Source organism: Equus przewalskii, chromosome 8 (genome assembly GCF_037783145.1).
Source record: "Equus przewalskii isolate Varuska chromosome 8, EquPr2, whole genome shotgun sequence".
Taxonomy (NCBI): Eukaryota; Metazoa; Chordata; class Mammalia; order Perissodactyla; family Equidae; genus Equus; species Equus przewalskii.
In genome coordinates, this window is record NC_091838.1 from 75623920 (window position 1) to 75644149 (window position 20230).

The following is a 20230-nucleotide window of genomic DNA, read 5'->3' on the forward strand; positions in this document are numbered from 1 at the left end:
CCTTCTGTGCAATTGTGGTCACCCCTCTGCCCCGGAGCCCGTGACTCCGGTCTTTGCAAGGAACGTGCCCCCATCTCTACCTATCTGATCAGTTCCTCCCCATCCTCAACATGCAGGTTGTCAACGAGCAGGACATATTTTTTCCAGGAAAGTGGCAGCTGATGGGAGATTGATTACCTTTTGGTAGAAAGAGGGGCAGCTGGAAAATCAGATTAAATCCACGGCGCCATCTTGGCGACCTCTAGGGCTCAAGACATGCTTGGTGCAACCCCCTGCAGCTTCCTTGGCTCCGGGGGCGAGGTCATTTTGATTTGCCCACTGCTCCATTTTTCACTTTTCACACTAGCCTGGCTTGTGTTTAGAACCTACTGGTGTCCACAGCTGTCCCTTCCAGCCGCCCCTGCCCCTCTATCCAAAGCAGCTCTGGCATTTGAGTTCCATTAACTTGCCTGTCTTCAAGGGCAGGCTCTGATTTAATTTGGCCTGCACAGTGTTCCCCCTCCTCTTACCACAGTAATTGGTCCAGGGATGGGTATGTGTCCTAATTCATCAAATCAGAATGAGGCCCCTGGCTTTGGAAGGGAGGCAAGAAACTTTCTTTGTCTCTAGCTGGTTTGATGTTTGGATGTGGAAGTCAGGGTCATGCTGGTCATTTTGGTAGCTTATGGGGAAGAGCTGAGAGCTGAACATGGCCCAGACAAATGGTGCTAACGCCCTGATCTAGCCATACCTGCAGCCCACCCTACACCTTGACTTTTCAGTGACATGAGAGAATAAATCCCCTTTATTGTGTAAAGCAGATTACCTGTAACTTGAAGCAACATGACTGACCCAGAGAGGTCACAGTTGCTTCTGCCTCTGGGCTTCTGCCCAGACTATACCCACTGTCCAGAAAATCCACCCCACACTGCTTGGTTCTTACTCATTCTTCAGAGCTTAGCTGGCGCTGACTCCTGGAGGAAGGCCTGCCCACTCCTCGCACCAGGAGGGGCCTCTCCTGGCTCCCGCAGTGCCCTGGCTCGACACTGCCTGTGCTGTTTACTCACTCATCTGTCTCCTCCCTGGGCTGGGAGCTCTGTGAGGATAGAAACTCAGCCTCACTCATTGCTAGGGCCCCATCCCCTGGCACATACGTGGCATGAAGGGACGCAGAAGGGAACGAAGGGAAAGGCAAGGGCCAACGATTCAGAGGAGAGATCTGAGCAAGAAAGCACAGACTAAGAGTTGGAAGATTCTGATCCTCACCAGGCTGTATCACCCACTTGCTGTGCGACCGTGAACAAGTTACCCACCCTCTCTGAACCATTCCTTCAACTGGAAAATGGGGCTGAAAAATAACACAGATTCTGTTCACTTCTGGGGGCCATCAACCGAGCAAGGTGTGTCCATTCCTTCGATATTACTCATTACCCATTTGCTGGGGCTTCTGTTTGCCAGGTTCTGTGCTAGGTGGCTGGGATACAGCACGAAAGATTCACGGGCGGGAGCTTCCCAGACACCTACAAGGCCCTGGTGCCTTTGGGAGAAAGGAGGCTGGTCTGCCCAGATCAGCGTGGAAAGGAGCAGGTTATGGGATCAGAGAGGAGCAGGCACGTACGTGGGTGGGGTGGAGAGCTGGGGGCTGTGGAAGCCACTATGAAGACTAAGTTTTCTCTGAGTGACAAGGAGACCAGCTGGAGGGTCTGAGCAGAGGAGTGACACGGTCCCACTACATTTTCTTTGCAATGAGCAGGGACCTTGATGTCCTTCTGACTCTGTACCCTGATGCCAAGGGCAGACAAGGTCACTCCAATAGGTGACTGTTGAGCTGCTGGGATCAAAGAAAGTTCTGAACTGAGGTTTAGGCGCCCTGCCACGTCCTGGCTCCCTGAGAGCGGCGGGAATGTTCTAAGCTGATGCTGGGGGTGGGGTGAGAGTTGGGACAGAGGGCGAGGCTGAGCGGCAGGAGCGAGGTGGCGGTGACACACTCCTCCCGTCCATCTGGCACGTCTGGGAGCGACACCTCCAGGGCCAGCGTGCTCGGTGGGAATCCCACCTACCCCGAGGGGCTCCTGGGCTGTATCAATTAGCACTTTGGAAAGCCCTGGAAAAAACTGAATGGAAAAGCAAAAAGCCTCCTCCACCACTTCCCCAGCTGCGGGGAAGAAAGGAGGAACGCGTGACTTCCCCATACGCTGTGAGCGATGCAGCCGGGAAAACGTGGGGACGCAATGGAACCCAGGCCGAGGCGCCACGGGTCAGATATCTTTGTGTGCGAAGAGTGCGGTGAGGGAGGCCGGCCACGTCTCCCCAAAGCAAAGAGGAGAGGAGACGGAGGCGAGGGGACAAGGCTCCCGGTCCCGTCTGCAGAGTGGCCGGCATCTCACGGCCACACGCTGGAACCCTGGAGGAGGCACAGAGACCGTGTGTGTGACAGCCTGGCGGGGTCACCAGCACACGGTTGACACATGTCAGGGCCCTGGCAAGGCCTCAGAAAGTAAGGATTTCCCTACGGAGGGTCCCTAATGAAGACACACTCCCTCGGCAATAGGAAGATGGTGTCGATCACCAGCCGCAGAGACAAGAATTGTTTCCGATGCCTGGAAAAGCAAATGAACGAACAGGATGGGTTTTTGAACATTTTGTTGATGCCTGCTGACTGCACGGTAGTTATTGCACGGCTGGGATGTGCTCCGAGCTCTGTGCATAGCCTCCCGCGCTGTGGTGGTTGGTGAAATGACTGAGTCCTGCAGGTTGGTGGCAATGTTAGCACTTCTAATAAAGAGCTGCTGCAATGTCCTCCACGTGACCCTCACATCAACTGAGCGAAATGCATGATCATGCCTCTTCCCCTGAAATGGGAAACTGAGGTTCAGAGAAGGCAAGTGACTTGTCCACAGTCACACAGCAAGATGGTGGCAAAGACAACAGTCCAACTGAGGCTTCTGCCTCCTGCTCCTTGGACGTTGCCAGGGCTAATCGTTCTATGTCATTGATACCTGCACCCATCTTCATTATTTCCTTTCTTGTCATTTCTCTGTGTTTGAAAACCTGCCGTCTTTCCAACCTCTTGAGCTGGGTATACCGTGTCCATCCTCTCTTCTGCCGTGTCTAATCTGTTCGAAGAATATAGTCCGTTCTTCATTTCCGTTATTCTATTTTTCAGTTCTAGAGTTTCCATCTGAGTACTTTTTCTATAAGTTCTAGTTTTCTGGTGAAATTCTCCATCTTGTCGTCTCTCTTCCTGCAGTTATTCATCACCCTTATTTTAAAGGCTACGTCCATACTTTGTGACATTTGGACAACATGTGGGTCTGCTTCTGCTGTCTATTTTCTCTCTGTCTCTCTGGGGTCATCTGGTCCTGCCTCCTGGCACGCCTGGTACCCGCAGACACGGCGCGCCCCTGCCGTGCGTGGGGGAGGCTGTCCTTACTCAGAAAGCAACTTTCCTTCTCCTGGGGGCAGGCAGAGCAGGGCACATACCCTGTTCCAGCTGGCGATGGGGATGCTTGGCGCTGCCCTTCCGTTTGCATGACGACTCGTTATTTCCGGTTTGCCCTTCCTCATAGGGCAGAGCCCTTCACGTCCCATAGCCGGGATGCCGCCCACGGCGCCTCTTCCTGTCGGCTCTCATCCCCAGTTTCTGTCTCCCTGCCCTGGTGAGATGGCCAAACGCTCGGTCCAGCCATTCAGCCTCTAGCTGCTGTTTCCAGCTCGGGCTCCCAGGCTCTGGTGCCCGGCAACTTCTCCACTGGAGATGCCTTGAGAGGACAATGGGGCACAGGGCGACTCTCTTCCCTGTGGTTCCCTTTGCCCTAGGGTCTTGGCTGACTCGGTGGTCCTGAAATCTATTTTTTATTACTTTATTTGTTTTGTGCTCCACCATTGTGAGACTGCCCGGCACAAGGACCTGCTGCTCTCAGCGTGCCCTCTGGACTTACAGCCAGCACAGAGAACGTGGGACTCAGCCCCCTCGTTTCCCTCCTCTCGGGGGTCTCCACCCTCAGGTCCTGGCTGCCGTGGTTGTTGTGGAATGGCTTCAGAGAGCCAGAGCTCTATCCTAGCCAGCTCTTACAGCCCCCGGCGGGAGGAACGGGCCGGCACAAGCTCCCGCCGCTGCCAGCATTGGAAATCACAGTGTGTCTCCTCCGCCTCGCGGTGTGCTGGTGCCCGGCGTGGCATCCTGCACGGGTTAAGGGCTTCACCTTTCTGGAGAAGACGGTGGGGCCCATAGGCGCCATGGCAAATCTCCTCTCGGCAGCCGAGTGAGCAGGTGGTGGCAGAAGGGAACGAATCAACAGGCCAGAGGGTTGTCGCTGCCACCTGTGCCCGCCACCACCTCCGCCCCCCGGGGGAGGCCCAGTACCACCTGCTGTCACGGTGGCTCCTCGCACACCCGCTGCGGGACACACAGTGAGCATGACTTCCAGCTCAACCCGTGAGGAGCTGCTGTCGGGATTTAGTGTCCGTGAACCTTCAGAGAGTTGAAAAACGGATCCCACCACGTCCCGGCCTTTGGGGGCCTGGTTGGGTTCACGTGGTGGCCCAGGGGACGCATGGAACAAGAACTGGCTGGTGAGGGCTCCCAACCTTCCTTCAAAGAAGAACAACTCTTTCATGCACTCCAGCCCAGGCCTGATCGCTGGACACTTGAACCCATCGATTCTGGTTCTGTGAAGGACCTGCTAATGGATCATGGCCAACAGTGGTTGGCATAAAAAATGGCACAGACAGACGTGGGTTCAAATGCTGACTCATGCTCCTAGCTGTGTGCTCCTGGGCAACGGCCTGCATCCCTCGGACACTCGCTTTCTGAATCCAAAAAGCAGGACTAATGGTGCCCACATGGTGGGTTGCTGTGGATAAGATGCTTGCACACAAGGGACCAGCTCGGTCTCCGGCACAGAGCAGGTGCATCGCGAATGTCCATTCTCTTTCCTCCCAACGTCTCGGGCTCCTCATTTGCAAAGAACCCAACAGAACTGCTGGCTTACCCTACTAGTGGGGTTATTTAAAAGACCGAATGAAACCAGGCACGAAAGAACAAACCTGGGGTATTATGGAAACGGTGATTCCGACTGGCTGCGTCAGTTGCTTCCTTCCCTGGAGGGGCCGGACAGCCAACCCTTCACTGCATTCTGCTCCACTGGCCATGCATGACCTCTGAGATCCTGCAGGGAAGGGGTCCCCAAGCAATGAGGGGGCTAGCGGCCAGTGGAGCGTCTGCAGTTCACACGCCCAAATTCTCTATTCAGAGGTTCAGTTCTCAGAGCATCCACGCGGTCTGCATGGGAAGACTTCTGGGGCGTGCTGGGTCTTGCTGCTTGCAAGGCCCTGATGCTGGCTGCAGTCTAGCAGAGCCCCCTTGCCTGTCACCTTTCCAACAGCTTTGCAGGCACCAGATCCCCTGAACCAGACCCTTCTGCCTAAAGCTTCTGTCTCAGTCTCTTCATGCATATGTGGGGATCAGAACAGGGCCTGCCTCACTGGGTTGTGTGGAGAGACATGAGTCCGCGCGAGGAAAGGCTTCAGAGCTGTGGCTGGCACGTGGCCGGTGCTCTCGAATGCTCAGTTTGCTTCCTCAGATCCCTCCAGCGGTTTGCTGTCCTGCACGGAGCACCAGATGCACCTCAGCCCTGTCATTCCGGCCCCACTGCATCTGACACATGTGCAGGCGGAGCTCAAAGGGAGAAGTGACTCGTCCAATGACACACAGCGAATGGTGCCAGGGCTCAGAAGACAGGCGAGCCCCAACTCCAAGACGTGCCTGGTCCTTAGACGGAAGTCACTCTGTGCCAGCAGCTGCCCCTGCAGGGAAAAGGCGAAAGGCCGAGCCTTTTGCAGGGTGACCCGGGGATGGGAAGGGGCTGCTGAGCCTCCGGTCCCCTGTCGATGACATGGAGATAAACATCGTTCCTGCCTGAGGTGGCCGCAGAGAGTCATAATCAATCTAAAAACTGGAAGGACACCTACATTTACGGAGGGCTCTTCTCTGCCGGACCCTGTTCTAAGCACGATCATAGATCAAACGGCCCCAAACCTGCACCAGACCCTCCGCTGGGAGGTGGTGAAACGAGATTCCAGGGGAGGTAGAGCCCAGCGGGGTTGGGGCTGGGGTCCGCCCTGAGCCCGGTGTCTGAGGTGCAGGAGAGGGACAGAGAGGACCCCTGCTGGGTGACGGCAGTGTGACCACTGCCAGGGCCTGTGTGGGCCAGCATGAACCCTTCTTTGCCTGTTCTGTTTCCTCCCTGGTTGGTGGCTCCAGTTCAGCCCCACCTGCCGAGTCACCCATGAAGGTGGCAACTGTGTTCCCCCGCCCAGCCGAGACCTGGACCCACTCGATGCCTCTCTGCTTCCCGGGTCAGGAAGGACCAGCCTCGCTGTTGCTGGACCCGCTTCCCTGCACAGAGCATCATCCGGGAGAAACTGGCCATGGTGGGCTGAGGCCTGGGAGGTGGCCCCCGCCACAGAGAGGTAAACGGGTGACAGGCTCCTTGTCACTGCGGGAGTGGGGGCGGCCGCTTCTCCCCTTCCACAGAGTAAAACCCAGGTCCCTAATTAACTCAGTCAGCAACTGCGCTGACCCTGAGGCCTCTCTCCTCTCTGTGCCCCCCAGGGGATGATGGAAACAGCCTCTGCCCTAGAGCAGCAGCCTGCAGTCCGGCCATGACACGGAGCCACCTCGGGACTTTAGGCCAGTCCACGCCCCTGGGCCTCAATTCCTCATCTGTAAAATGGGACGATGAGGCCAGTCCCTGCTCACCCCAGACTCAGTGGAGCTAAAAAATGAATACATGCTTAGTTAGCCCCGACAGTCACTTTCCTAAGGGACTCTAGCATATAGCCCCCAGATTATAAAATTCTTACTTAGAATACTGGCTTGTTTAATATGCATCAGCATCAATGCTACGGGTTTATGGATAGCGAAAGAGTCTAGAATAATTCCTGGCCCTCAGTAAAGGATCGTTAGTATTAATATCTGGAAAATTTCAGTTCTCGTATCATGCATTTGAGGAACCAAAAGTACATGTGCGTGTGTGGGAGGTTTAGAATGAAGACGGACACGTGTGGAGTTGAACACTGACTCCAGGCCAGTCGCTCTGCACTGGACGCCTTGCTGTCTGGGCAGCACCCTCTGAGCACCACACTGCCCTCCCTTTTGCAGATTCTCTCTCTCGATTCTTTTCTTCCATGCAAGAATTTCTGGGCACCTGCTATGTAGCAGACACTCTGTTAAGTGCAAGACAAAACAATGCTTAGAGAAAGTAAATGACCTTTGTCCTTGCCCTCCTGAAACTTTACATTACAAAGTGGGGCCAAGGCCAAGATGATTAAGAAATGACACAAAGAATTTACAATAGCCATAGTGGTTCAATTTTATGTGTCAAGTTGGCTAAGCCATGGTGCCCAGTAGTTTGGTCAAACACTAGTCCAGGTGTCACTGTGGAGGTATTTTATAGATGTGGTTAACAACTATAACCAGGTGACTTCATGTAAAGGTGATTATTCTCAATAACGTGGGTGGGCCACAACTCATCAGTTGAAAGTCTGAAGCAGAAAAACTGAGGTTTCCTGGAGATGGCATTCTGCCTCAAGACCATAACATAGAAATCAAATCCTGCCTGAGTTTCTAGCCCGCTGGCCTGCCCTACAGGTTTTGAGCTTGCCAGCCCCACAACCACGTGAGCCAGTTCCTAAAAATAAATCTCTCAATATACACGTGCATCTGTTCTATTGGTTCTGTTTCTCTAGAGAACCCTGACTGATATAATCACCTTCAGTGCTATGGAGGAGGGCATGGGATGGAGCTGGGGGATGTCCGAGGAAGTGGTAATGGCCTGAAGCCTGTGGGATGGACAGGTAACGAGGCAGAGGACAAGAGCCTCCAGGCAGGGGAAGCTGCAGGTACAAAGGCTGCGGGAGGACAGCTGAGTCCCAAGGAACAGAAATTCAGAGAGAAGGTCCAGTGCAGCAGAAACCCAGAGAGGAAGACGCAAGATGGGGCTGGAGGGCGGGGCTGGGCCAGGCAAGCTGTGGTGCCCCATAAGGGCTGGGCCACACCCAGGGAGCCTGGGGAAGCCCTCCAGGGTCTGAAGCAGTGGGGTTTTCTGATCGGGCTCAGGGCGGGTTAAGGCTTGCCTACGTCGTGCTGGTCAGAGGCATGGCCAGGGCGGGCCGAAGGGGTGCAGCCAGGCCTTCCGGGGGCTCAGGCACTGAGCCTGGGTTTCCCTCCACAAGTTCCCTGCACCCTTCCTGCCCTGCTTTTTTGCGCCTAGGGGCTGGCCTTGGGGCCTGCATCAGTGGGCTTCCCTGCTGGCTGGCTGCCTGTGGGGTTTGGCCCATGGGAACACAGGTAGGAGATTAGAGGCCCTGGCCCCCTCCCCTTGGGGCAGCCAAGGGCTAGTGGCCTCTTGCTCCTGCCAAGCGGCTCTGTCTGGGAGTCCAGTACTATGCCCCTCCTCATCCTAGGGCTGGGGAAACACCCCACTGTTTCCATCCCGAGGGACCACACTGTCTTTGGGTGTTCCCTACCCCAGACCACGCCCTCGTAAATGACCCTTTCACTAACCTGCCCTCAATGGCCCACTCTGAGTGCACCGTTTGCATCCTGCTAGGATGCTGCTGGGGGTCCCGCAGTCCTGCAGGCAGCCCTGCCTCCAACCGCAGAGAACCCATCTGCTCCAGGAACGGGGCTCCCAGCCTCAGAGGATTTGCACGAAGAGCCGGCTAGGGCCAGCTGGGTCCCCCCAAGGTCCAGGTCCCCTCCCACCTCGAGTAGCTGCTCCTTCTGGAATCCTCCTAACCCTGTTCCCGCTGCTACCCAGGAACCCCCCCATCAGGAGGTCTTCTTGTCCAGGCTCACGTCATTAAGATGGCCCGTGGCAGGGACAGAACCAGGTCTCCCCATGGGCACCACTCTGGTTCCAGGCTCAGGACATTCCAGGCCCCACAAGCCGCCAGGCTGCCTGGTGCCAACCACCAGCCCCCTCTCGGGCCCTGCCTCCCGCAGGAACACACCAGATGCTGGTGGGAGCCACAGGGTAAGGTCCCTTTAGCCTGCGGCTACTCCAGGTGGTCAAGGTAGCTTGACCCCCACCCACTCCTGGGCCCCTTTCTGATACCGATTCGCCTGTCCCCTTCCACTCGTGGGCTCTCTGACTCCTGCTGGACTTATATATTGAGCTATTGGAGAACGCTCCTTGTTTTCCCTGTGGACAAAGGTCCCCAGAACATCCTGAAGCAGATGTGGTACCCACCGGTAGCCTCTTCTCACCCTATCTCTGGATTGGTTTGGTAGCCTCAACCTCCCCATGCGCAGTCTGCCCACCGGTCTAGAAGGGTCAATATCTAAAACATCTTTGTGTCCGACACCTGGCAAGGCGCCTGGTGGACCTTTGGGGCCAGTACCCTTAGCTCTGCTTTGCAGGGGAGGAGGAAGCTGGGCTCTGAGACGCTGAGCTGTCCCCAGGCCACATAGCTTCTTAAACACTCACTAGGGCGTGAAAGCGGCAGTGTCAGGTCCTATGGGGGACGTAGGACTGTCAACCCCATTATACAGATGGGGAAGCTGAGGCCCTTGGACTTCGGTAGCTTTCTCAAGGTCGCACATCTTGGAAGGGACAGGGCTGACCCCCAAGTCTGCTCTTCAGTGGCGCACTGCCTGGCCTCCCCCGGACACGGGACAACACCTACAAAGCTTCGCTACACCCACCAGGCGGCAGGTCTGTCCACACCACTAGGTAGCAAAGCCAGGCCGGTCCAGCTCCAGCCTCCAGCATGGGGCGGTTCATACACATAACTGCTCATGAGGGACCAGCGCCTCCAAGGAGGGAACGCCAAGGGCCCCAGCGATGTGGAAGTGGCTGGTTGGTGACAACTGATGGAGAGGGAAGGCGCTGTGGAGGAGGTGGCCCTGGAGATGGGCTTTGAAGACACGGGAGCTTTCGCACTGATGGAGGAGACTGGAGAGGGTGGGGTAAACCAGGCAGCTTCCAGAAAGCGCACGGCGGTGGCAGTGGTGCTGGAGGACTTGATGTGGCCATGGAAAACAGAGAGTGCCCTTCAGAGAGGCTGCGGTGGGCAGGGGTCAGGTCATGGAAGTCTGTAGGAACATGGACTTTGGGATGAAAGCAATGGGGAGCTACTGATGGTTTATGGCCAGTAGACGGTAGCGATGCAACTGGCATATGGAGGCTGGACTGGAGGAGGGTGCACACAATGCCCCTGGAGTCTGGAGAGCAGCCCTGTCTCCATCCTGGTGCCTTGGAAAGCCTGTCTCCTTTGGAGCCTCAGTTTCCCCACTCCTTCCTGCACTGACTTGACCCTTTGCCCACGTCCCCCACACCCAGGAAGTGCTGGCAGGTTGGGAGAGACCCTCCTTGTGCTTGCAAATCTCCCTCTTCTCTCTTCCTACCCCTCTGCCTCTGGCGTGCTCCTGTGCTGGAAAGCAGATCCCCGGAAGCACAGATAGTGGTTCAGAACGGGCGGACGGGAGAAGCGCCCCGAGAAACACGATTAACCAGGATTAGGGTCATATGAGAAGGAGCTGGATCTGTTTTCATATTTTGAGCCACACAAAAGGAATTTAAATCCACAAAGCTTCTTATGAGTGTGGATTGAAGGGTGATAAATTCGGAGTCCAAGGACATCCGTTCGACAGCCTTTGAAGCCTGTAACGTGGTCAGGAATTTAGGGAGGCACGCTGCATGCACGTCCAGGCTGACATCTGTCCCCAGAAGCAAAGGACGGGCAGATTTGGGTGGTGCAGAAACCGTGACAAAGGAGAGACTACCCAGAACTAGGAAAGCCGCACCCCACCCCTGCCTCAGGGATCTGGCGCGGGTTCCAAAGAGCTTATGCACAGAGAGAGGCTGCCGGCTAGTCCGGGGCGGAGGTTTAGAGTTGACTGGGGCTTAAAGAGAGAACTGACTTTCATGGGGAGATTCTAACGCCAACGATTTCCAGGGGCGTCCAGAGGCTCTTGAAGGGGTTCGGAGAACAACGTCTGGTGACCTCCAGAATGGAGACTCAAGACTGCAGGATCAACCTGACCGCTAAAATGGCAAGGAGCCCAGCACCCACTGGTGTCCCGAGACCTGTGGGAGCACCGGATAACAATCCCGTGTCTGGAATAGGTCATCTGCAGAAACCAGGGCTGTTGTCCCAGTCTGCGAGACGCTGCAAGGGCTGCTTGCTCCTTGCCTACTCTCCGACCCCATTTTCTACGCCTTTTCTGTGCTCACTCTGCTGGAGCCACGCGGACCCCTGCGCTCTCCTGCGAGCATGCCAAGCATAGGACCTTTGTACAGGCTCTCTGCCCTGCCCAGAATCCACAGATGTTAAGACGCCCTCTACTTGACTCGGGATGCTGGGCCAATGTGAGGCTCTTGGAGAGAGTGTCCCTGAACCTTCTGTATCCCTGAGTCATGGTGAGCACCACCCTCTGCGTTCTCTCTGCCTTTGCTTTCCGACATTCTATCCTTGTGTATAGCTGCAAAAATTCTGCATGCACCTAGGTTCCTTGAGCCCAGGGACTTTCTTTTATTTCCCACTGTATTCCTAGGAGAGTGCTCTAACATAATCTTCAATAATCACCTGAAGGTAGGTATCACCCTCACTTAACAGATAAAAAAACTGAGGTGAAAAGAAGTCTAGCAAGGGGCCAGCCCTGTGGCCTGGTGGTTAAGTCAGCACACACTGCTTTGGCAGTCTGGGCTCGGTTCCTGGGCACAGATCTACATGACTTGTTGGTGGCCATGCTGTGGCAGCAACCCACATACAAAATACAGGAAGACTGGCACGGATGTTCGCTCAGGGACAATCTTCCTCAGCAAAAAAAAAAAAAAAAAAAAAGGAGAGAGAGAGAGAGAAACAAGTTGTCCAGCAATTGCAGTTTGCCTAACCTCAGTTAGTAGGTGTTAGGCCAGACTTTCAATGGAGACACTCCTTCATGGGTCTCATATTCATATGTGATTTCTGGGTATACTACAAATGAAAGGCCCTGACCGCTCTTTATCTGGATCCGTTTTCAGGGTTGTGTTTGCAGGAAGCAATCAGGAAACACGAGGAACTGTGTCCCTCTGGGGCAAAGAGATGGCTTGCCTACTGCTGGCTGCAGAACGGTGGATTCCCCGAGCTCAGGGCTCCTGTTCTGCGCTGCAGCCCATCACATGTGCAGCCCTCTGCCTGGCCCTCTGCCTGGCCCCAGGGCTCCCAGCAGGGAAGGCAGCCAACACAGACCCAATGCTGCAGCTGCTGGCTGTGCCGTGAGTAATAGAGTCCCTTGTCTCTGACCCAGGAGCCTCACGTCTTCTGCCAACTAACCATGAGTCCTTCTTCCCCCAGCCCCCAAGAAGTCACCTGGGGCTTGGATGTATTGGATGGAATGGACCAGAAGAAAATTTGATTGGACCGAAGAAGAGAGAGACATTATTCACTCAGTAAACACGGAACACGTTAAGCCAACGAATTTGGGCAGACGTTGGAACAAAACAGGTAACAGCGACAGGTGAAAGTTTCTAAAAGTTTGCATTTTGCTGACCTTGAGAGTGAGCTCAGCCATGAACTCTCTGGAATTGGACCAAATGGACAAAGTGGTCAGGTTGAGCCTGAACTGCCGTGGAGGGCACGGACCGTGGCTTATTTAGTTCTGTGTCCCTGGTACTATACCCTTGGCCCCGGCCTCTCATGGGGACTGTCCAATGGGCAGATGGACAGACGGACGACTCAGTGGTGCTGACTGACGATGGGCTTGCCGGTCGACCACCAGGCTGCCTGCCCCTGGGGGAGGAAGCAGGGAGCGCCGGGCTCGGAGTCCCGGGGTACAGAAGCTCTCTGAGAGTTCCTTGTGAGACGCATTCAAGGTGCTCAGAGGCCAGTAACCAGGCAGATCGGCTTTCTAATGATTATTTTTCCAGCTGAATGAGATTCAGTTAACCGAAGACTTAGTAAGTCCTTCTGGGTCCCGAGGAAAGAGAGACATTCCTCTGCCCACAGAAATGAGTTTCTGGCTCTGCAGCCTCAGATCCCAGATCAGGGAGAGGCAAGGACTGCTCAGACTCTCATCAGAACGCCTGAGGCAGGACCACCAAGGTCGTGTCCCCTGCGCGGGGCGTCTCTCTGCTGAGACCACAGGTCCACAAAATGAAAGGGGAGCTGCCCGGAGGCTCTGTCCTCCTCGTGCGCGGCTGCTGCCTGCCTTGGAGGCAAAGGCTTGCGGCATTTTAGGATCGCAGAGGAACGTGGGGAGGACCACAGATTTCTGCTTCCTTCTCCAGGTAAGGAAACAGGCTCAGGGAGGGGACGTGACTTGCCCAAGGTTTTGCACGAGCCTGTAGTGGCACCAAGATAGAACCTAGGGACCCTAACTTTCAAAGTATCTCGCTTCCAGGGCTCCTGACCCATGCAGCAGTCAGGCATCAGTACCACCATCAGAGGGCCGGTGAACGGAGCCCCCAGTGGGGCGGGGCCCGCCCGAGATCCCAGCCTGCTAATGGCCATGCCCCCCTCCCCCTACCCCAGGCTCTGCCACTGCTGCGCCCTCTCCCGAGGTCAACTGAGTCAGCGGTGCAGCCCCAACACGATTTCTTGCTCTATTTCTGTGGTTTTGGAATCCAGGTTCCCGCCTTGCTTGGAAAGGTGGGCCTGAAATAGTGGATTACAGTGCACTAAAAACTCATGGTTTGAACACGTGTTTCGAGAATAAATGCAAAGCGAGAATACAAAACTACTTTAAATGTCACCCGAGTGAACTGTACAAGAGGATTAAGAAGTGAGGCAAGTAATTTCCTGTTAGAGATACCCTTTTCTTCTGCCTCATTTAATTCTGTTTGCTTTTTCTTGCCACACAACCACTACCCCATGCCACACCCCTAGACACGTCGGGGTGACAGATGGAGGGAACAATCGAGATGATTCGTAGCTGTGCTGCTGGGAGAGTGGGGAGGCAAACACACACAGAGAATCAGAATCAAAGGGGGAGATGGTACAATAAACATATTCCCTGCCCCAGGGCCTCTGTACATGCTGTTCCCTCCACCTAGAATGTTCTTACCCTAGAATCCACATGGCTTTCTCCCTCGCTGCATTCACAGTTCTGCCCAAATGCCCTCCTTGGAGAGGCCTTCCCTGATCACCCCAGAACAGCATCACTGTCCTTATCCCCTTGCTTGGCTGCATTTTTCCCTCACAGACACAATCACAAAATGACACTCCTTTGTAGCGTGAATTCCTTCTGTGTGTGTGTCTCCCTCCCACCAGGAGGGCAGGGACTTCCTCTGGGTCCCTTACTGCTGTGTTTTCGTTGCTGAGAACGGCGGTAGGCCCTCTGCTATGTGTGGATGGAAGGCAGAGTGAAAAGTATGCCCAGCTCAGGGAGCAGAGGTGCTCTCTGGTCTGTGCGTAGCGAAAGGTCGGGGGTCTTGGTCATTCGTGGGCCTCAGCATCCTCCTATGGAAAATGAGATGATTGCAATGACGACCTCAGTCAGCCCTGACCAGGAATGGCCCAGGACAGGCTCCAGCTCACAGCAGGTGCCTTCTGACCTCTGGACCTTGCGTTCGGAGGTTTCCTCTCTGCACTGAGCTCTGTGCGTCCTCGGCTGAGCAGATCAGCCGTTCTCAGGGATGGGAAGGTACAGCTCGGCCTACAGACTTCCTTTGGCTTTTGCAAAAACAACAAAGCTAAAAATACTACGAAACCGCACTGTGCATCTGTAGAGCTGCCCAGAGCTGTGCAAGCAAGTGTGCGTCCCACTTGCTGGGCTCATCTGTGGCTGGGGCAGGATGTGGGGACACAGCACACGAGGAGGCACCTGGCCCTGCCGTGGGGCCCTCGGGCCTGGCTCCCAGAGGGCCTGGAGCCTCGGAGCTGGACTTTGCTGGAATGGTGGGATGGCCCCTGTCAGCCACGGGGGGCTCATTCCTGAACCCAGGTGTGTGTGTGTGGCTCGGGTTTGTCCTGACCAGGGTACCCATGGAGGATGGGCTATTTTTATCAAATACCATCCCTTCTCAGCTCTCTGCCCTCATGGCTCTTCCCTGTCAACCCAGGAACCTTCAGGAGCATCATCAAAGGCTCACTGATGCCCTGGCTGGGAAACCACAGCCAAGGGTCAAGCTTAGCAGGATTTGGTCCATATCCCACTGTACAGATGGACAAACTGAGGCTCAGTGAAGGGAAGGGGCTTGGCAAAGCCACACAGTGTGATGTGGGACAGCCAGACCCAGAAACAGCTTTCTGGAATTCCGGAGAAGAACACCTGCCTTTAGAAAGTGGTTTTCATGTTTTCTTTAAACTGGGTCTTACCCAGGCAGAAACGAGCTCCTGAAACCGAGCTTTTCTAGTTGAGGTGGAGCGGGGACCCCTAGCCCAGCTGCCGGTCCTCCTCCCCTCCCCTACGGTGGTCTGAAAACCAAACCACTTAACAGACCACACCCACTGTCTGTGCTGGTGACCCCAGAATGTACACCCGCTTCCACCACCACCCCCACCCCCCAGGGCTTTTCTCTGGAGACTTCGAAGACCAAATCAGGCAGTTCCTCTGCGGTCATGTTACTAAGCGGGGCTTGTTCATTCTCAAAGATTTTTCAGAAATAGGTTCTAGGAAATCTAAAAAGAAGAGAGTGGGTTTCAAGGATGAGGAAGAGGTGAGGATGGGCACTCCTGGTGACGGGAGAGAGAGGACATGAGAAGCAGCAGGACCAGGTGAAATGGATGTAGTCAGAGCCACGGCGAGGATGCTGGACCCCACCTCCACTGGCTCCCTGCCCTCCTTCCCACCACGAAGACAAGGGTCCTACTTTCTGAAGCACAAAGAAAGACACATCCATGTTCGAAATGGTCTGTGGATCCAGCCTGCTCATGGACATCCCATCACTGTAACAGTGGCAGAATGCATTGCTCATTTGTCCGTGTTGGCGACTTGTTCATGCATTTGAATAAGGAGAAAAGGGGAAACACTTGGTTAACCAGAACTTTCCAACAATCAGATGAGCATCCCATTTCCTGAACACTGCCCCACCACACGGGACTGGAAGGGCTGCCTTCTAAACATCCTGGACATGCAGAGAGGCTGCTGTGCCCCGGGAGCTGGAGGAGGGCATGGCAGACATAGGACCAAGTCATGTCCCCCACACTGGAGTGGCAGGGGACAATCATCTCAACACGGTTGAAGGCAGAGAAATCCAGCCCAGTAAGAGCACAAAGAGAGTCAAAGAGAGCTGGGTTCAAATCCCAGCTGTGCCACTTACCAGCTGTGGGACCTCGGGGGCATTCCTTAACCTCTCCGAGCCTCAGTATCTTCATCTAAAAAAAAAAAAAAAAACTCAGACTTACCACAAGGAGCGAGTGTGAAGATGGAACCAGGGAGCGCCCACAACGTGCTCAGTGCAGAGGCTTGGAATGAAACCTAAGTGCTAATGAGAAGCCACAGAACCTGGGGCCTGGCCACCGATGGCGAGGGAGCAGCAGACACCTACAGAGCGCTGGCGGGAGTCAGGGGACCCAAGTGCGGTGCCTTGTGTTCCAGCTATAAATGAAAGCTCCTCCTGCAAGACCTCTCAGACCACTTCCTGCCCAGAGGGCAGGCTGGAGCGGGTGCTCTCCACCTGAGAGCTCGCGTGCCCAGCGCTGGTTATGCTGCTTCACACATGGTCTAACCTCACAGCTCCAGCCTCCCATCATCGGACAGAGGGGGAAACCGAGGCTCAGAGAGGCCAGCCGAGCAGCTGGGTGCGTCACAAATGGGTGAGCGGGGCTGGAAGCCCGTCTGTCAGGTCAAAGCCCTTCTCTCTCCCACGACATAGGATAGAGTCCTGTGCAGGTGGCACCTGCAGCTGGGCTGGTGGCAAGTCCCAGATCATATGTTGGGGAAGGGGGCGCAGTCTGACTCCGGAATATTCTAACTGGCAGGAAACAGACTGCTGGGCATCTTGTGAAGGGAGAGTGTACTTGAATCTGAGAATGAGGGAGGTGTTACGGTTGTTTTAGGTTTTCTTCTAAATGCTGAGTCATGGGGTGGCCCTCTCCAAACAACAATAAATGATCATAATAATACTCCGCCCAAGGTATTAATAATAACTCCTGAGCCTGCAGCAGCTTCCGCCACAGGCTGTCTTGGCTCTTGTCACCTGTGAGGCGTGCAAAATGCTTTCCCTCTGGGAGTGGGGATGAAAAGAACTTTCCGTATGGTTCCAATTTTAGTCTATGTGCTGTGGAAGCAAGCACAAAAAGAACTTTCTCGACGGTCAAGATGACCTGGGCTTCTTTCTCTCCCTCTCACCTGAGCGCACCTGCGCCCGCGGACCTGGGCTCGCTGACCTCTGCACGTCAATAATGGATGACCCACAGGCCCACGGCTGTCGATATGGCATAGCGGCCGCCACGGCTGGCAAGAGGGAGTCGGTGCCCAGGATGGACCTGGCCTGCCTCTGACTCTCCATGGAAACAACACAAAAGGAGGAATTTTTGCAAATCACAAAATAGTTTAATTAAAGTAATTGCTTTCCCAAACAAGCAACATGTGTTTCTTCCAGAACAAGCAACTGACTAACATCGGATGAGCCTCGAGGCTGTATATGCAGTGGCTCAGGGACTGCCAGCCTGTCACTCCTGACTGCACATCCCTCTGTGAGTCACTTACCCTACTGTGCCTCAGCTTGCTCACCTGTAAAACAGGGATATTGTCAGTGCCTACCCCCTAGGATGGTGAGAGGATAAAGAAGGTCAATGTATATGAATGGCTTAAAGCATGCCTGGCACGTGGTAAGTGCTCTCTAAGGGCTAAGCTACCATCATCATCATCATCATCATCACCACCATCATCACCATCACCACCACTATCACCACCACCATTGTCACCACGACCACCACCACCATCATCACTCAACACCATCATCACCATGACCACCACCACTATCACCACCACCATCATCATCATCATCACCATCACCATCATCACCACCACCACCAGCACCATCATCATCACCACCATCACAATCACCATCACCATCATCATCATCTCATCACCATCATCAACTACTCTGGGTCAGATGCTGCATGCCTCATGCAAAGTATCACTGTTCCCATTTCTCAGGAAATGAAGCCTGAGAGAGTCCACACACACTGAATTATTCATCATACCAATAATTAATTCACAGCCACTGGGAGGAGGCCCAGAACTTTCACATGGTGCTCTCTGTGACACTGCCGAGCTGAGGTACATCAGGCAGAGGGCTTGGAAAGGCTGGCTGTCCCCATGTCCTTTGATGTTTTCATCCCCAGCTAATGGAGCCCTCTGCTAAACAAATGACCTCAGACACAGCCCTTCCTAAGCAAGGCCAGACGCGGGAAAGGTAACACAAATTACGAAGGAGAGACAGACACGAGGTTTTTGAGCGCTGCCACGGAATCCCAAGAGGTCGCTCCGAGCCTGGTGGTTCTGCATCTGTGAGTGGCTATTTAAGATCAAAACACACCCAGACTCGTAAGCAAGACTCAGAAACCTCCCCGGACACAAAGCAGCAAGAATAAGTCCTCCTGGTGCCCAGCTATGCCCAGCGCTGTCACGCACGGTCACTGTGGTGCTTTGCTGGTGGGGGACAGTACCTGTGGGAGGGGGCTTGGAGAATTGCAGCCACTTTGGAGTTTATAACAAGATATTTGTTAAAAAAAAGATCTCTCTAAGTCAACTTTGGCTCTGAACATTGCCCAACTACTGCAGTGTAGGCAAAAAAGCCATGGCAAAATGAAATCTGCTGAGATTTTGCTGGTAAAACGACCTCTGTCTTAATATGATGGATCCTGGTTGGCATAAGACAGAGTCTTGCCCAAGGTCACATGCCGGTTAGTGACGTAGCTGGGAGCACAGCCCAGAGACCCCCAACCCTGGTTGGCTCCTGGCAACTGCCTTGTGCTTTATTGTAGGATTCCAAAAATATATTTTCTGATCACCTAGTCTGTGCCTGAAATTGAGATGGGTACCAAGGATATAAAGATAAAAGGAATGAGGACTCCTCATTGCCGGGGAATGTGCAATGAGCATAGCATGGGACAAGACACAACCAAGTACCAATAGCAACCTAGCATCTCTTCAGTGCTCCCCTGTGAGCCAGGCACTGACCCACTCAATCCTCCCAACAGCCCTATGGAATAGCGCCTTGCGATGGACTGAATTGTGTCCCCACAAAGTCATATGTTGTGACTGTATGGGGAGATAGGGCCTTCAGGGAAGTAGTTAAGGTTAAAAGAGGTGATAAGGTGCGGCCCTAATCCGACAGGGCTGGTGCCCTTATAGGAAAAGGGAGACCAGACAGTGCTCTCTTTGCACACACAGAAGAAAGGCCGTGTGAAGACACAGCGAGAAGCTGGCTGTCCACACGCCAGGAAGAGAGGCCTCACCAGAAACCAACCCTGACAGCACCTTGATCTTGGACTTCTAGCCCCTGGCACTGTGAGAAAATACACCTCTTGTTTAAGCCACACAGTTTGTGGTGCTTTGTTACAGCAGCCCTTGGAGACTGCTACAGAGCTATAATGAGCATCCCCATGTTACAGATGGGGAAGCTGAGGCACCGGGATGTGAAGCACTGTGCTGAAGGCCATGTGGCTTCAAAGATGCAGAGCCAGGGGTCAGCCCCCCGCATCTGGCTGCAGACCCCAGCGGTCTGTGGCCAGTTGCATAACGCAAACATTTATTGCCTCACACCCCTCGCTGTGGGAGGGCTGTACCACCCCGTTCCACTGATGCTGGGCTTGGTCATCTCCCTTGCTTTGCCCAACAGAGTATGAACAGATAGGACCGGGGCCATCTCTAAGAGGAAGCTTTCAGTTTGATTGCATGGTTCTTTCAGTTCTGGCACGGGCATGGCATGTCTAGACTGCGACCACCTTCCACCTTGACCTTCGACCGAGAACAAGAAAACGCTAGGAGCATCGCTGAGCCACGGTTGGCCTGCAATTGACCCTCAGTCTACTTGTGACGAGAATAAGAAATAAGCATCTGTTGTAAGTCACTGAGACTTGGGGATTGTTTGCTATGCAGCAAAGCTGACACATGCAGGCTTCCTTTCGCAGTTATTCTGTCTCCTACCAACATTCACGCTGAGTAGAACTGAGCAGGTGGTCCGGAGGTCTGACTTCCAGCCCAGGCTCCACCACGCACCGGCTCTGTGGCTTTGGATAAGCCATGTCACTTCTCCAAGCCTCAGTTTCCTCATCTGCAGAAGAGAGAGAATAAAAGCACCTACATCCT

General features: G+C 54.4%; 1 protein-coding gene across 8 annotated transcripts in view; it reads right to left on the bottom strand.

Moving 5' to 3' along the window:
• Positions 1–20230, bottom strand: part of ST3GAL1 (ST3 beta-galactoside alpha-2,3-sialyltransferase 1) — an 87984-nt gene that overhangs the window by 18340 nt on the left and 49414 nt on the right. For 3 of the 8 annotated variants that reach the window (XM_070630994.1, XM_070630993.1, XM_070630992.1), the window contains exon 2: positions 16230–16284. The exons of 2 other annotated variants lie outside the window; for them this stretch is intronic. Coding sequence is in view for 2 of the 6 variants with exons in the window: in XM_070630993.1 (XP_070487094.1) it covers positions 16256–16284 (29 nt within the window). In the remaining 4 variants the exon portion in view is untranslated. Of the gene's footprint in view, positions 1–16229; positions 16285–16414; positions 16438–17260; positions 17415–20068; positions 20196–20230 lie in introns of those variants that run through there. 3 more of the 8 variants (XM_070630996.1, XM_070630997.1, XM_070630995.1) reach the window with 3 other exon arrangements.